The sequence below is a fragment of the Ipomoea nil genome, unplaced genomic scaffold (assembly GCF_001879475.1).
Source record: "Ipomoea nil cultivar Tokyo-kokei standard unplaced genomic scaffold, Asagao_1.1 scaffold1834, whole genome shotgun sequence".
Lineage (NCBI taxonomy): Eukaryota > Viridiplantae > Streptophyta > Magnoliopsida > Solanales > Convolvulaceae > Ipomoea > Ipomoea nil.
Genome location: NW_017618262.1, coordinates 1,329,635 through 1,344,840, shown reverse-complemented (window position 1 = coordinate 1,344,840; position 15,206 = coordinate 1,329,635). Strand labels below are relative to the sequence as shown.

Sequence of the window (15,206 nt, the reverse complement as noted above, 5' to 3'; positions counted from 1 at the left end):
TGATAAGCTGATAAATGTAAAAAGACTAAAAAGGACATCTTCATAAAATTTAAATTAGTTTGTTTACATATTAAAATTTAACATTTGTCTTTAAAAAAAATTAACATTTTGAAATAAAATTATTAGTATAATCATGATCTAGCATCTCATAATGAAGTAGCAATATTGTTGCAATAATAATAATAATAATAATAATAATAATAATAATAATAATAATAATAATAATAATAATAATAATATTTGCGATGAAAGTTGCAATGAGAAGAGAAAAATGTTTTAATTGGGAAGGGTAAATTATATCATTTTTAAAAAATAATAAAGACAAAAATAGAAAAAAAGTTAGGAAGCTATGAGCTTATTTTAGCGGTAGTGTTCCAAAATAAGCTCTTATTTTTAGCTAGGAGCTTATTTTGAGAACGTTACCAAACAAAGTTTATAATAACTTATTAATAGCTTAAAATAAACTATAAGCTCCTAAATAAGCTCTGCCATAACCATAATGACGTATATAAATTTTACTTTAAATGAGACAGTTAAGAGTAATTACCAATGGCTTTTGAGTTTTGACTTTAATAAAAAAAAAGGAAAATAAATATATAAATGGTTGTACAGGCAGATCAGAAGCTGACTTTATGAAATGAATTAATGGTTGGGGATAGTCACGTCGGCGTTGCATTGCGTGCAATTGGCTAAGGCGCCTTTTGACTTTGGAATTATATATTATATAATATATACTCCGTAGTATTTTACGTGTTTCAAAATTGGATTTTAATGTCATGTTTTTGTTTTTATTTTTATTTTTTGAATTCTTTTAATTCACTGAATGCATCAATGAAACCACATGCAGAGGCTGGTTGCCGACAACAGCGTATGGGCATGTGTTTGTGTAGATCTCACTATTTTCTTGGCAGCTGTTTCAATTAACCTACATTCATTGTTTCTACCCTTCTTTAATTATTTTATTTATTTTGTATTTTTATTACTTTCCTGTTTTTAACGTTTCTTTATAAAAACACAAAACTTGGATGATGGCCAACTTTATTGTAAAGGGATTATATGTAATAAAAAGGCTTTAGAAAAGTTGTCCGTATGTAAGTCTTAATTATCATATCTGACTAACCTTAGGATAGTCGTTCAAAAGTCATGTCACTATCCAATAAAATGGTCAGGTCACAATGTGGTTTCACTGCTAGGATTTTTGGATACGTAGATGGACGCATGTAGGTCATGCCGGATTGTCGAGGCATTGACATGTGTCTTCTAAATCTTCTATAAAAGGCTCATTTAATGCACCATTTCAGGGAGAGATCGAAACACTCTATAAACATCGTGTTCTCGATAAGTTGTTGGGACTTTGGAGGATTATTTATATCATCAATTATAAAGTAAAGTTTGAGAGGTAACCAAAATTTGAAACTTGTATAAACATATTTATTGTCAAATTAATGTACTTTTAATTCAATTTAAATAATATAAATCTTATTCCATTCAAGATTTGACTTTCAATGTTACTGCAAATTGAAACAATTGTACATGTAGCGGGGTCACGGCGATAATGTAACGCTAAGTAGTCTTTATCTCCCCCCAAAAAAAAGAGTCTTTATTAAAAAAGAAAATTTGGTGAATTTGTTAAATGGCTGACCAACCGCGATCTTACGCATCATACGGTACGGAGTAACATGCAAAACCCAAATAACAAGCTAACATAATAATGGTTTTTGACAAAAAAAAAAAAAAAAAAAAAAAAGAAGAAGAAGAAGAAGAAGAAGAAATAAAGCTATTTTAATTTTAGATGACCGTAGAATAATAGAATTCAGTTCCCTATTCATACTATATGAGTTATTTTTTAAATCGAAATAATTTAATTACAGTAAGATACACGATAACATATATTATTATAACGAATAATTATATTACAGTAATTATTGTTCTCTAAAAAATGTCAAAGTCAATGCTACATTAATTCATTAGTTAAGACAGTTCAAAAAGTTTAATATAATAATATATTGCGTATATCTAAACTGCCTTGAACCATAAGTTGGATCTGAACTGTTCTTAAAGCAGTAGACAAAATGAATTTAAAGTAATATATGTATAATCAGACGGATCTATTCTAAATTGACTAGCTTATAATATGACATTTTTTTTAGTGGGGTAAAGTAAAAATTGACAGCAAAATAATAGGATAACAGTTAAATAATATACGGAGTATCGAAGTCACAAATAACAACATTAGAACTTATAATACCAAAATTCAAGGAGAATTATTTTTTGGACCTCTCTTTCACGTTCAACTTTCTCTCTCCATCTCTTTGGGTGTTGTCGAATAAGTGGACTATTTTCTTTTAATTTGCTTAGTTACTATTTAGTCTAGAATAAGCTGGATTAATTAAAATTTGATTGGTTCGAATTAAACAATAATTTAGTCTAAATTAGGCTGGACCAAAAAAAAAGATAATTTGGTGTGGTTAATATACATACATGAGGCCTATAATTAAGTAATCTCCGGGTTAGAAGAGTTCTCGAACAGGCCGGCCGGGCGGCAGCTTGATGAATACATGAAGGCTAAGTCTAATAAAGGCGAATTGAAAGAAGCAGTAGTAGATAATGTTGTTGTCTGCTTCAAAGGTTGCCTACTAAAGCTAAGTGTTAATTACTTGACTTTCTCCAAACTTCTTCCAGGGTAATTCAAATTTATAATTTACAATAAGTTAATTAAGAATCACTTTCCAATTGTCGATATGATAATGACTAATAAATTAATACATATGAGATCTGATCTCGTCGATGCCTAGCTAGATAGCTTTTTTTTTTTTTTTTTTTTTTTTTGTTAGGACATCGCCATCCCTTTGTGTAAAGAATGTATTTAGGGAATGGAGAATTTTGGTGCAGTTTATCTTATTCTATGTCCTATTGCTGAATATTGATCTATCAGTTGAATTATAATCGACGTTTATTATTATTATTTTTTTTTGAAAATAAAGAAGCTAATTCATTAATAATAGGCTGAAATGTTTACAATAACAATCCATAGAATGGTCAAACATTCCTTACCTTCAGACAACTAACACTAGTTGAATAATCTTGTACACCACCTGAGTATCTATTTTCATTCTTCTATCCATTGACAATATATCCATCGGGTTGAACTGTATATCATAGTTCAGAGGAGTCTCTTTTTCATTGTCATGTTTGTCACTCAGGATGAGATTCACATACGCCATAACCAGTTTTATCGTTTCACGCTTTATGAAAAAGAACTCGCCAAGTAAACGAGAGGAATTGAAGAAACTCGTCAAAACAATGAGGGGAAAAACACAGAAACTGCAAACAAAATTAAACCAGTAAAACAAAGCAAAAGAAAAGAACATTGCGAAAATAAGTGAGTAACTAACGACCGGTACGTAGTGGGAAATGGATGAAAAACGATGAAGGCGGACACTGTCTGGAGATGGCAGCTGGGGAAGACGATCGGACGTCGCCTCCGTGATCTGCTTGTTTCACGGAGACGGCGACCATGTAGAATGCCAGAGACGAGAGGGAATTAGAGAAACCCTAATAGAATAAGAGCGTTCTGACAGTACGTTATAAAATTATAATCAACGTTTAATAGTTCTATGTGAAAAATATTCATATATATAATATTAATCTATGAGTTGAATTATAATCAAAGTAGGCTTCAATTGCCTCATTTTTAAGAGTTTGTGAGAAAAGTAAACTACGAGTTATACATCATTGTTAAGACTAATGAGAGTAACGATTTCAATTCAATTCAAACAGATAAGAGTTTACAATACAAAAGGAAGTGAGAAGCTGAAATAACTCCTATCTAAAAGGTAAGTCATAGGAGACTTAATCAACTAATACAAACTATAGAATATAATAATAATATGAATAATAATAATACTAACACATGCACCCCCTCAAGCTCAAGGTGGGTGAGAAACAACGTTGAGCTTGCCACGAAGCATTGTAAACCGCGATGCCGGTAGAGGTTTGGTGAACACGTCCGCGAGTTGATCCTTAGTGGACGCAAAATTGACGACAAAGTCACCTGCTGCAACCTGATCCCGAACAAAATGATAATCAATTTCAACATGCTTGGTCCTCTCATGAAACACTGGATTGGCGCACAAATACATTGCACCCAAATTGTCACACCACAAGGTAGCCGGACTCCCACTGTACAAGCCAATCTCACGGAGAAGTGAAACAATCCAAGTAACCTCTGCGGAGACGTCAGCTAAGGCCTTGTACTCTGCTTCAGTCGAAGAGCGGGCAACCATGCGCTGTTTCCGGGAGAGCTAGGAGACAAGATTAGAATCCAAGAAGACGGCATACCCACTGGTGCTCTTCCTATCAACAGGACAACCAGCCCAATCAGAGTCAGAGTAGGCGTGAATGGTGGTGGTAGTCGAGGTAGAAAGACGTAATCCAAAATCAAGAGTGCCCTTGATGTACCGTAAAACTCGCTTTAGCAACCCCCAATGATCAATAGTTGGGGAGTGCATGAACTGACAGAGGCGATTAACCGCATAAGACAAATTCGGGCACGTGATGGTGAGATATTGAAGCGCCCCGACTAACCGCTGGTATTATGTTGGATTGTCAAACAGTTGAACAGAAGGTGTAACTGCTTTCGTAACAGCGGCTGGAGTAGCAAGAGGTTTACAGTCTGTCATTCCGGCTCGTTGGAGGAGATCACGCATGTACTTACGTTGTGTCAAGAGAAGGCCGTCACTGGTGTGAAGAGTCTCAATGCCAAGGAAGAACACCGGAGTTCCAAGATCACGGATTTTGAAAGCAGTCGAAATTCGTTGAAGTAGAGTCTCGACTAAGGCGGTGTCATTCCCCATCATAATAATGTCGTCTACATAAACGAATAGGAACACTCGAGATTCACCACTCGAGTAGTAAAACAGTGAGATATCTGTCTTGGACGAGGCGAAGCCTGCCGAGATTAAAAAGCCATGAAGTCTCTTGAACCAAGCCCGTGGTGCCTGTTTTAGCCCGTCGAGTGAGCGCTGCAGATGGCACACATAGTCAGGATTCGTGGGGTTCTCGTAGCCAGACGGTTGTTTCATGTACACAGTTTCAGACAGGTGGCCATTGAGAAAAGCATTGTGGACATCGAGTTGACGAAGAGTCCACCCTCGGGATACTGCAATAGAAAATAACATACGCACCGTGGTGGATTTGCCAACGGGACTAAAAGTGTCAAAGAAGTCTTCCCCGGCGACTTGGTTGAACCCTTTTGCAACGAGCCACGCTTTATAGCGCTCAACTGACCCATCTGCATGCCGTTTGGTGCGGAATACCAGAACAAAAAATTACGGGAGGTTAATTGGATTGGTGGCTAACTGATACCAAATGAGAGTAACGATTTCAATTCAGTTCAAACATATAAGAGTTTAGGAAGTGAGAAGCTGAAATAACTCCTATCTAAAAGGTAAGTCACAGGAGACTTATTCAACTAATACAAACTATAGTATATAATAATAATACTAACAAGACTAACCTCATTTTACCCTTTGTAATACACAGGGGTTATGCTCATGACAATGCCTATGTGTACATAAATACATAATGGCAAGCATAACATACAACAATATATAAATATAAAATATGTTGGTGTAATTATGTATATCGATAATTTGGATAATTTGTATAATATAAGAATATTCTTTTAACTTGCACAATAATTAATGTGGCCACTGAAGTTCAAGTCTGAGGCCTCCCACTTGGAAGGGCAAATTATGCTGTGCATCCGTATGCACCCTGCATGGTGCATACGGATGCAAAAACAACGTTGTTTTTGTATAAAATGCGCGCCGTACTTAAAAATAAAAATCAGTTTCGATTCCCAGTAACAACATTATGTTATTCATTTTGGATTTTTTAGTTATGAAATTCTGAAAATGTAGTTATGCAATTCTGGAAGTGTAGTTATGCAATTCTGGATGTGTAGTTATGAAGTTATGGATGTATAGTTATGCAATTCTGAAATTATAGTTATTTGGAAGTGTAGTTATGCAATTCTGGAAGTGTAGTTATGCAATTCTGGAAGTATAGTTATGAAATTATGGATGTGTAGTTATGCAATTCTGAGTTTTTTTTTTTTTTTTTTTTTTTTTAAGTTAGACGCCAAAATGACGTCGTTTTTGCATCCGTATGCACCATACATGGTGCATACGGATGCACAGCATAACGCTCCACTTGGAAGAACCATAAAGGTGTCATTGAGGGTAAATTATTGTGTGGACCATGGTCCACAAGTGATATGGAGATCATAACAAAAGTACATTTGTTTTTAAAGAAACAAAAGTACATTTTTAATATACTAAAAGTATATTATTTATGTATTGAATATACACTATACAAAATAATGCATTTTTTCTGAATACAATGTACATTTTTAATATACTAAGAATACATTATTTGTGTACTAAATATATATGATTTGATAATATGATCCACAAATAATGATTGTTCATCTTGTACATATATGGTGCTAACCAGTCCAAATACTGTAATACTTGGGCCGTGCTTAGGTTGGCTCATGCGTGTTGGGCCTGGGCTTAATTTTAAATTGTAATCCGTTAAATATTAACTATCATTCTATTATCAATTGTTATGCTATGGACTCGTGTCCAGCATGCAATGTGGATACGGTAACGGTGCTGTTAGTGGCACTGTTATCTTCATTTTTTTATTTTTATTATTATTCTTTTTAATAATTTCAGACCGCTTCGTTATAAGAGTATATGTTCATAATTTTATCACTATATGTTCATAATTGTACGTTCATAATGTCAGAGCTCTGTGTTCATAATTCCATAACTGTACATTCATACTTCCATAACTGTACATTCATAATTCCGTAACTGTACATTCATAATTCAATAACTGTAAATTCATAATTTTCGAAGCTCTATGTTCACAATTTTAGAGCTCTATGTTCATAATTTTATCACTGTATGTTCATATTGTAAGTTCATAATGTCAGAGCTCTGTGTTCATAATTCCATAACTGTACATTCATAATTCTATAACTGTACATTCATAATTCTATAACTGTACATTCATAATTCCCTAACTGTACATTCATAATTCCCTAACTGTACATTCATAATTCCATAACTGTACATTCATATTTTCGAAGCTCTATGTTCACAATTTTAGAGCTCTATGTTCATAATTTTATCACTATATATTCATAATTGTAAGTTCATAATGTCAGAGGTCTGTGTTCATAATTTCATAACTTACATTCATAATTCCATAACTGTACATTCATAACTCCATAATTGTACATTCATAATTCTATAACTGTACATTCATAATGCCACAAACGAATAACGCCGTTAACGGCGACACAAAATCAATTTTTTTTGTTTTTTAAACTGGAATGCCGCTTTTTTTTTTAAAAAAATGACGTCGTTTTGGACTCGTGCCCACAATGCATTGTGGACACGAGTCCACAGCATAATTTGCGTTCTATTATTAATGCTAGCAAAAACGATGATCGCAGTACAATCATTATATTATGGACATGGTTCATATATTATAAGATAAATCATTAACATAAGATACACTTTTATTATATTAAATATATATTTTTAATACACTAAAAGTTTTGCCTTTAAAGTATATTATTTGAGTATTGAAAGTATATTATTTGACGCATAATATAATTTGCCATCGTCATAGCGGTGTACTTTCATTTGCCATCGTCATGTCATAGTTCTTTTGCAGTTTTGTAGAGCCAAGCGTTGTGTAAACAGTAAGTTTAAAATATTAATGGTTAATCTTTTGACTAATCTGTTATACTAAGCAGTCATTTTTTTTATATATATATTTTATTAAGTCGGAGAAATCAAGATCGCAAGTTCTTATGATGCTACCTAGATACTCTTCAATGAAGAGTTTCCTAAGTTCATTGAATTTAGAGAAATGTAAATACTATGTTCTTTAATAAGGTTTATCTTAAACCGCATATGTCCTATTTAATTGCATTTTTTTTTTTTTGAAGTTTATGTGGTGAACAAACACCTTTACGGAGTATTGGTTCAATGTCAATTTTGTTTTGTGAAAACACATTTGATGAATTCAACAATGGTTCAGTGATTATCAGTACCATTACTAATGTTTATGAAAGGATACATGTATTAAATCTTCTTTTTTAATTAACATAGTTGTCTACATTTTTCTGAAACATTTCAGAATTCTCTGTAAAAAATGAATTGCATGCATGTAATATCATCATTTGCATAACATTTAATAGTTAGTAATGAAGTTTAAAGGTATAAAAATGAATGCCTAACAGTTCAACCTCCCCTGGAAGCAGTTTTAGGGTTATCATTTAATATATATCTAAATCTGAAGTCTAAGGTATAAAAATGCTGATTTCCAAACATATATCATTACCAGGCCATAAAGGTTTTTGAATTAATGTATATATAACTAAAAATGTAGTTTATAATTTTCAAAAAAAGAAAAAAACAAAAAAAAATGTAGTTTATATATAAAGAAGATTGTCTACCATGGTTGAAACTTTTTAATTGTACATATATCATTATGTATTTTCAGTATAAAGATTATCGGATTATTGTAAAAATTGTTGGCATAGAGAGCGGGTCTGGTTGGTGCTACGATTCTTGCAAGAGTCATGGTTGTAACTAGAAATTTACACCTAATAATGGTCTATATGATTGCTACAAGTGTAAAAGGAGTTGGGCAGAGGGAGTCTTGAGATTTAGATTGAAAGTGAGAGTTGTAGATAAGGACGGTAATGCACTATTCCTTTTATGGGACAGAGAGAATGCAATGAACTGTTAGGCATGACAACAATTCAACTAAGGGCAAAACACCCGTATGTATTTTTACATCTATTAATAAATTTTTTTTTTTTTTTTTGGTTAATAATACCCTTACCAAAAATGAATGACTAGACTTATCTACTATGTAGGTAAGTCCAAAACAACCAAAGAATTGAAGATTGATTCCTTGTGTAGTCTTGCAATGATCTTTAATATATATTCCAGTTAGGAAGGAGCAATTTGATAATCTATATAATACTTTTACGATTATGAAAATTATATTATCAATGATCGTACATTGGTTGATGCTCATTGTCCTGAGTTGCTTTACAATCAAGACAAGGACCTAATCTCTAAGTTGGGATCCAAAGAAGAGGAGGGGGAATATGAGGTGTAATTGAAATGTGAATTGATTTCTGAATGTTTTCAATTCACATGCATTATTCAAAATCTAACTGTTTTATGTTTCTTTGTCGTTATTACATGAATTTATTTCGAGGACGAGACTGAAAGTCCTATAGGAATTACTGGTTCTACTAAGGAGGCCAATAAAAATAAAAGTGGTATTGTGAAAAGATGTATTTTAGATGAATTCTCTTCAACGCAAGGCTCAAAGAAGAAAAAAGAACCAATGATTAAAAAAGAGTTTAACAGTTTAGATCAGAATGCTCCCCTATTGAAATTTACTAACTACAGATATGTAAAAACACTTAATATTTTTAATCAAAGAAACGAAATTATCTCCGCATCGATAAATTGTATATAAAGTAGTTTATGTAATTTTGAGAACACAAGACAATTTTAAAGGCATATTATTGGTAAGTACTTAACTTGATGAGTTGTCTTTCGTTTGCTTTTAAATATGGAGATCTTTTCTAGCATTTTCTTGGACCAGATCGATCTAGGGTTGTGCATAATCCGTCCAACTCGACAAACCCGCAGAACCTGACTATAAAAATCGACATGAAGTGGATATCTAGATCCGACTAGAAAAATCGACCCATGCTTCCTAACTGTGCCGGTTTGTTTATAATCTGGTATTCTGGTAGGGTATGGTTTGGAAAATACGCACCCAACCCATTTAAAAACCCGGAATACGATATATATATTACATATGTATATATGATTAACAACGTCGTTTGTTATCTATGTGTGTGTGAATTATTATTATTATTATTATTATTATTATAAATAAATATTGTTATATTCTAACCAAAAAAATTAAAATGTTTAATTATAAAATTTGCACATTTTTCAAAAAATTACCAAACACACTAAGATAATTTTTTAGAATACAATCAAACACTGAAAATGATTTTTTTAAAGTGACTTATTTTCTAAAAATCATTTTCCTAATTTCCAAACACACTCTTAATATTAAATTTAATTAAGTCAAGTACAAACAAAATGTAAAACCAATCAATTGACCAACATATTCCAATTTCTTAATTAACTATATATCCCAATAAATAAAATGAATTAAAATTTACTGAATAGAGGTCTAGAGGACCAAACCTAGTATCTTCTTATTGAAAGTGGTGCATGTTAACTTATGCACAAGTTACAATATAATAAAATTAAATTATATTTTGCTATTAGAGCATCCTCATTAATTCATTTTGCATAGTTTTTGAGAATAACTTTGTTGATGTAGATGAGAGTCAGAAGGTAAAAAGAAAGAAAATTAAAATTCCTCTTACAAAGAGTGGATTTTTGTGGTCTCAAAACACAACAAAGATAATAATTGGTTATTCTTTTTTTTTTCTTGTATTAGAAACCTCTTTTCATTTGTTTTTCTTCTTCTCTTTCCACCTCATCTCTCCTACTTGGTATCTCAAAAACAACACCAAAACCTCACTATTGAAGATGCCCTTACAACTTTTGGTAGAGTGATAAGTGTACCATTATTACAGTCTGTTATGTTTGGTTGGAAGGAATTAGAATTTCACTCCCACATAATTTCGTAGACAACCAAATTCATTTGTTTGGTTATTCAATTCCCTCATTTGTATGGAATCAGAATCTCATGCCTCGTATTTTCAATTTTGTGGTTTTTAAGATGAAAAAAAAATATCATTGTGACAAAATTATCTTTCTCTTTTCTAACATAAAATTGATGTTTAATTTGTCTGCTATAATAAGTATGAGCATTTTAAACTTTATACTACTTATTCTCTTTCAATTTCATTGATACCAAACATTCGTATTGAAATTCTCAGAAATTATATTGTTACAAATCAAACACTGAAATTTAAATTAACATATTATTCATGTTTTATGCAATTGCAATTCCTTAACCACTTTAATTTCCTTATTGTAACGTAACCAAACGCTCCATCAGTATTAGAGTAAATCACACTCTTGTTAGTGGATTGCCAACATCCTTTAACGTTTTTGACATGCATAGTGGTAAATATTTGACCAGACAAAATATTTTTTTAAATTTGCACATTGAATGAATTAACTATTTTATTGAAATTCCATGGATTTGCATTAAAATTCACAAAATTCTTCTAAAAAGGAAATTATTAAATGCAATGCATTTATTCATTTTAGTGTTTTATTGTTTCCTTAACAGGGTTAATTACATGCTCAATATAAACCGCAGTCATTCAACAACACTATCATCATATCGTCTTCCCGGTCATCTTCTCCAATCCGATGGCCACTCCACAATCTCCATTTTCATGGCTTCCCCCCTTGAATTCCCACCCGAACTACGTTATCCACATAACGGCACAGCAACAACGATCCGTTGACCAGGATTTCTCTTCCAATTCCTCAAATCCCGAGTTCGCCGTCGATTTCCATGTCCGGGCTGATTTCTACTCCGACGATCAAACCAAGAAGACTCCCATCCCAGGCTTAGACCTGCACCGGCTGTTCTACATTCCGTGTTCTCCCTGGAACTCCAAAGGCATCGACGAAAGCGACGTCGAGTTCATGCTCCGTTTCATGAGAATCCCATTCCCCATGGACAAAATCCGCTGGGAAACCACTACTGAAATGGCTTCTGTTGAAAGCGAGGATGATTTGCATAAAGCCATTCTGGGGTTTATGAACGGCCTGAAAAACCAGCCTGGGAACCGCGACCTCATGTTCTTACCGGTGACTCTGAGAATCGTGAAGAAAGTTACGATCTCGGACTTTGAATTTGAATCCTGGGTTTCTTGGCAGGAGCAGCAAGCTAGGGTGGTTCCGAATTTTGATGCGGAGTATAAGAAGGCTATTGGGAGGCTGCGCCTCCCGGCCGAATTGCCGGACCGGGAAATGCAACCTAGGCCGGCGACGGCAGCCGCCGTCGCCGCACTGGAATCTTGGGAAGTCGACGGCGGCGTAGGGGCGGCTATAACATGCAGTATCTGCTTGGAAGAGGTGGTGTTTGGCATGAAAGCGACTGGGATGCCATGCTCGCATGTGTTCCATGGAGATTGCATTCTGAAGTGGTTAAAGGATGATCATACTTGCCCTGTGTGTCGCTACTCTCTGCCTTTCACCCATCCTTCTCGTTAAGGTGTCGTTTCCATTAAAAGAATATTTGAAATGGGTCAAAGGATTCTTCTGCATCTTCCATTGTTTCAATAGGTAAAGCTTGTTACGGGGAGTATGGATGAAATGAATTGAAAATGTTATTTAGACTTAAGTTATTTTCTTTTTATTGAAATTAAACTAAAGTATTGTTATTAAATTTTTGTTGAGTATTATTGTTTGTTACATTGTAGTATCTATTCAAATATAATCTCTCAACTTATTGAAGTACAAAGAGTCAATACATTATAGTATGTGTTCACATATATTTTCTCAACCTATTGAAGCATTAAGTGTCTGATGGGGATTATACCCTGCACGTATGGTAACCTACGACCGGGCAGTAAGGGATTGGAGAGCGCCGGACGTGTCATCTGCCCGACCCCGTTTCTGCTCCGACGACCATCCCGGTCACCCGTTCAGATGGTCCCGAAGGTTTCCAACGGCTGCTTCTCCCCGGGTCTCTGCTTAGACCGGGTAGTCAGACCGGGCAGACCCATGGGACGGCCTGGCCAGGATAAGGGCTTTGGTGCTGTCAGGAATCGTTCGCCACATACTCGCCTGTGTATCGGCCCCGCTGCACCCAGTGCATGAGCGCCACGTGCTCGTCATGCTGGTGGGTCGGGCCCTATTCCCTAGGCCCTCTATATATACCTCATTTATTATCTGAGAGAGGACTTTTCACCTACCTACATATTATAATTAAGAGGTTCCCGGTCATATTCTACGATCGGTCAACCTGTCATTCTACTGTATTGCATTACGGTGATTTTATACACATCATTTAGCGTCGTCTGTGGGGAACCTTTGCGATGAACCGAACGAGAGAAAGTGAATAAATGGGCCCCAGTACCTGTATTTATAGGTGAAGCTTTGGCGGGAAAGGTGAATCTCAAACGCCACAAGTGGGGCTCGTATCCCGAGGCGTCTGGATGATCGACGCGTAGCGGGCCGCCTTCACCCCGAACCCTTCCTCTGGTACCCGCGTCAGGCCACGGGCTGGGGGGACTTCATGATAGGGATTATACCCTGCACGTACGATAACTTACGACCGGGCAGTGAGGGATTGGAGAGCGCCAGATGTGTCATCTGCCCGACCCCGTTTCTGCTCCGACGACCATCCCAGTCACCCGTTTTGATGGTCCCGAAGGTTTCCAGCGGCTGCTTCTCCCCGGGTCTCTGCTTAGACCGGGTAGACCCATGGGACGGCCTGGCCAGGATAAGGGCTCTGGTGCTGTCAGGAATCGTTCGCCACGTACTCGCCTGTGTATCGACCCCGCTGCACCCGGTGCATGAGCACCACGTGCTCATCATGCCGGTGGGTCGGGCCCTGTTCCCTAGGCCCTCTATATATACCTCATTTATTATCTCATAGACGACTTTTCACCTACCTACATATTATAATTAAGAGGTTCCAGGTCGTATTCTACGATCGGTCAACCTGTCATTCTAATGTATTGCATTGCGGTGATTTTATACACATCAGTGTCAATACATAATAGTATATGTTCAAATATATCACTGACCACAAGGTCATTGGCAAGTATTGTTATCAATTCTTTGACGGAAAATTATAAAATATAAGAAATAATTACAAAAGTAATAAAATATAATAAAACCTAGTTTTCAAACCTTCAACCCTAGGAATAAAATATAATAATACCTAGTCTTCAAACCTTCAACCCTAGGAATTGTATCTTTAATTTTCTCTTACGGAGGCAAAAGCAACAACCATCAGAGAAGCCTTGAGCTAGATTAAGGAGATGATGAATATATATAGACAGTATTCAAGTGGAAATTGATTCTTTAATTTGCAGGTGGTTCAAAGCATTACTAATATTAGGGCGGAGTCTTCTTTAATTTTCATATGATTCTAAGAGATATCAAAAACTTATTGAGTGATGATCATATAGAGTTTATTCATGTGTTTTTATATTTTTCTAACGATCAACAAACATAACAGCTCATACTGTAGGTAACTAGTCTGTCTGGTTGTTCGGAGTGATTTTATAACCCTCTCTTCCTATCTTTGTAATGTTCTATCTTCTAACTTAGTTTAATGAATTACTCTATCCATCGTTATGCTATGGACCCGTGTCCAGCATGCATGCTGGACACGGGTAACAGTGCTATTAATGACACTGTTATCTTTAACTTTTTTTTTTTTTAAATTTCAGACCGCTTCGTTATAGGAGTATATGTTCATAATTTTATTACTATATGTTCATAATTGTAAGTTCATAATGTCAGAGCTCTATGTTCATAATTCAATAACTGTACATTCATACTTCCATAACTGTACATTCATAATTCCGTAACTGTACATTCATAATTCAATAACTGTAACTTCATAATTTTCGAAGCTCTATGTTCACAATTTTAGAGCTCTATGTTCATAATTTTATCACTATATGTTCATATTGTAAGTTCATAATGTCAGAGCTCTGTGTTCATAATTCCATAACTGTATATTCATAATTGCATAACTGTACATTCATAATTGCATAACTGTACATTCATAATTCCGTAACTGTACATTCATAATTCAATAACTGTAAAATCATAATTTTAGAGCTCTATGTTCATAATTGTAAGTTCATAATAATGTCAGTGTTCTATGTTTATAATTTTATAACTTACATTCATAATGTCATAACTGTACATTCATAATCCCATAACTGTACATTCATAATGGCACAAACGAATAACGCCGCTAACGGCGAGACAAAATCAATTTTTTTAAACTATATTGACGCGTTTTTCTTAAAACGATGTCGTTTTGGACTCGTGTCCACAATGCATTGTGGACACGGGTCCAAGGCATAATTTGCCTTACTCTATCTCAAATAATAATAATAA

At 34.7% G+C, this 15,206-nt stretch overlaps 1 protein-coding gene across 1 annotated transcript; it reads right to left on the bottom strand.

Annotated features, from left to right (window-relative positions):
- Positions 1-4,304: 4,304 nt before the first annotated feature.
- LOC109192825 (uncharacterized mitochondrial protein AtMg00810-like) lies at positions 4,305-5,180 on the bottom strand. The gene is made up of 2 exons (XM_019343527.1): positions 4,635-5,180; positions 4,305-4,589 (listed from the first exon to the last, which is right to left on the bottom strand). Exons 1-2 carry the CDS (start codon positions 5,178-5,180, stop codon positions 4,305-4,307), a joined length of 831 nt encoding a protein of 276 aa, XP_019199072.1.
- Between the last annotated feature and the right edge of the window lie 10,026 nt (positions 5,181-15,206).